The following is a 3195-nucleotide window of genomic DNA, read 5'->3' as shown; positions in this document are numbered from 1 at the left end:
TTTGATATATCCTTTTGTCCCAAATTGGGTCAAAAATTATCCATTGCAGGATTCTCCACTGAGTAAAAAATCCAAAGTATTCCACTTTGGAGACATCAAAGTCATACTCCAATGCTTTGTCTCAGTCTTGTCAAAAAATTTATACCATTAAGCATTCTACAGAAATCAAAGATGCTCTATTGCATTCTGTGAGGGTGTGCTGAGTAGTCAAAACAAGAACATTAACATCAGAGTGAAATGAGGAAGTCAGAATAAAGCACCTCTGCAATCTTAAATATTTCACAGGATTATATTTGATTTCAGTCAAGTTTCCAGGGTTAAAATTTCAACAAAGCAGCATTTTCTGGAAGAAACCTGTTGGCAGGGAGCTTTTGATCTGTGTTACTGCCTATAGTATTTAACTGAATTCACAGTGACTGATTGCACCTTGATAAATTTTACATCTTGCTTTCAGGTCTGTATTATCCAGCCAGGAAATTATGCACCTTCTACAAAAATTCAGCCACCAGTCAGTGCTGAACAGATCTGGAGCGAACTCAGTGAGGAGGAAAAGGCTGTTTACAACAAGGAGTATGTTGAAGAGCGGGCAAACTTTTTCAACAGAATCCTCAGTGAGGGAAGCACTAATGGCAACGAGGTTGTAGATGCTATGGTGGATGCTCTAACATCTCCTGCACCCAAGGCACGTTACATGGTGGCGAAGCTGAAGGAAAAGGCACTGGTGTTTGTGTGCGCCTTATTCCCAACTGTTGTGATGGATTCTGTTCTGTCTTATGCTCTGAGCAAAGTAAAACTTGCATAGCCTACATTGGTGCTATTCACTGACTCATGTGAGGCAGTTTATGAAATGTGAAAGTCAGAGCTGAATTTAATGCCCCCCTGTGTCACTACAGTGACACCAATTAACCAATACAAACTTTGGAGAGCCTCCCTAGTCAGAACTGTCACTGATTCCTAGGGAAAAACATACAGGACCCTGTGTGTAAAATTAAATCATTTAAGTAACTTTATCTCTCCCCTGTGGAAAAACCCCATCCACTTAAGCCACTTTAGTTACTACCTAGAAAATTTAATATGTCTTTTTCTAAAGCAATAGCAGGTTATTGTGTTACAGACATGATGCAGGCAAAATTGAGCGCGTCCTACAGGGCAGCTGTACACCTGAAGTCATTACAACAGAGATGAAAAGACCTTTTTGTAGAAACTGGAGTAGCCATTTATTTAGGGGTGCTAGGAAGAGGTTAATGGAAAAGTCATAGAAATGAGCATTAGACCTTGAAATACTTTGAATGGAGTTAAATGGCTGTAGCAAGTTAGGAAGTCTTGAAGCTCTGAGCAACCTGGTTTAGTGAAAGGCATCACTGCCCACAAAAGGCGAGGCTGGAATTTGATGATCTTTAAGGTAATTTACAACGCAAACCATTCTATGATTCTATGAATAATAAAGTTGTAATATGGAAACATTGTCTTGGCCAACTACAGTCCTTTTTAAGGTGTTCTGGATCAATCTGAAACAAAGCCAATATATCACAGACTTTGGAAAATAAGTTACATATTCCATTTATAAATGAGTATTTAATCCTAAATAAACTCTATCTTTTATCTAATGTCTGGATTAATCAATGTGTTGACCTAAAGTGTTGCAAGAGAGCTAAACACCAAGGAGACAAATACCAGTATACTCAGAGCTCAGAAAAAAACATATTCAGTTTTTGCTAGTATTGTAAGGAATAAGGTCTGAAGAAAAGAATACCTACTAACATGAACAGGGAAATATTAGTAACATTTATCTATGAGAGTAATTGATCATGGTAGCTTCATTAACACTTTCCTACTAATTGTTGTCAAAAAGATTGCTGGTTCACACATATACAATTTTAAATTTGACTTGGTTGTGGTATTGCACAAAATCCAAGAAATCTGGGGCGAAAAGATCCCAGAAGAGCTGGGAGCAACTGTGGTGGCACTGATAGATGCAGGGCAGCAGCACTGAGCATGATAGCCTCCCCCATGCCAGGTCTCCCATATCAAACCAAAGACTCTGCTGCAAGTTGACATAGTTAACTTCCTCATCTGAAGCAGACATTGCATCCTGTACCTGGGAGGTCTTTCCTAACATATTTAATTAATTACTGAGAAAATTTATGCTCTCTCCTGGTGGGTAATTTGGGCAGTGTGAGTCAGGAACATAGGCGAGATGAGCCAACAGTGTGACAATTCCAGCTTCTCTCCTGGTACACTCCGCAGTGGAACAGCCACTGCACCTGTTGGAGATCGTGGAACATGTTATTTCTCTTTCCAAATGCTGAACCCATCCCTGGAGCTGGCATTGGCAAGAGGACAAGCCTGGGCTCCCCACTGTTACACAGACTGTCAATAGCAGGATAATCAGATGATTATCATCCCTCTCCTCATTTAACCACAACTGAGCAAGGCCAAGCAAGGGAACAGGAATGAGGCTTATTCCAACTGAACCAATCAATTTCTTGTATAGGAATTCCCCCTGCTTGACCTCAGGGCTTTCAGCAGCCCTGCATTGCTTTGGAAGTGTTGCTTTCATGCTCTTAGCTGTTCTTTGTGCAGATTACCCTTCCTCACAGTAAGTAGCACTGGACTCCACAAGCAGCTTTGAAACCCAGATGTTTCTCCATCAGGCCCAGGGTACATGTGCTGATCTCTGCCCCCAAACCAATGTCACTTTCCATTACACTGTCTCCCTTCTATTTGCATTTCTAAAAGCTACTGCACTAAGTTGCTGAGAGCCAGCACCACCAGACCTGCCTCACAGACATGAAATAACTTCCAACTGGAAATTCCTCCTTTATTTGCCATGTACAGGATGAAGCATGAGATCAATATTTCAACAGCCTCATGTAACATCAGATGAGAAAGACTCCAGAACATTTATTCCTTCACCTTGAAAACTAAGAACTTGCAGTGCATAGGATTTTAAACAGGATACAATGACAGAGTTAGAACTGATGGGACAAATGAAGGCAGTTTGTATTTTTATTGCTGTCTAACCATTGGCCTGAAAGCTAAATGAAAACCAGCTACAAAACTATAATCTTTATTCCTTCCCCTCAGCTTTTTAATATTATGATCTGCAGATAAAGAACTAATCCAGAGAATCAGAGCTTGTTATTAACAGAACATCCCACTGAAGTCATCTGGAATCCTCCCACTGAGTTATAC

General features: G+C 40.3%; 1 protein-coding gene across 2 annotated transcripts in view; it reads left to right on the top strand.

Annotated features, from left to right (window-relative positions):
• Positions 1-1607, top strand: part of LOC103622981 (D-beta-hydroxybutyrate dehydrogenase, mitochondrial) — a 44222-nt gene extending 42615 nt beyond the window's left edge. The window contains exon 6 of one of the 2 annotated variants that reach the window (XM_017745257.1): positions 455-1607. In XM_017745257.1, the coding sequence (XP_017600746.1) occupies positions 455-802 (348 nt within the window). In that variant the 3' untranslated portion in view covers positions 803-1607. The remainder of the gene's footprint in view (positions 1-454) is intronic. The other variant, XM_017745258.1, reaches the window with a different exon arrangement.
• The last annotated feature ends 1588 nt before the right edge of the window (positions 1608-3195 follow it).

Source organism: Corvus brachyrhynchos, unplaced genomic scaffold (genome assembly GCF_000691975.1).
Source record: "Corvus brachyrhynchos isolate BGI_N302 unplaced genomic scaffold, ASM69197v1 scaffold69, whole genome shotgun sequence".
Taxonomy (NCBI): Eukaryota; Metazoa; Chordata; class Aves; order Passeriformes; family Corvidae; genus Corvus; species Corvus brachyrhynchos.
This window is presented reverse-complemented; position numbering and strand designations above follow the sequence as displayed.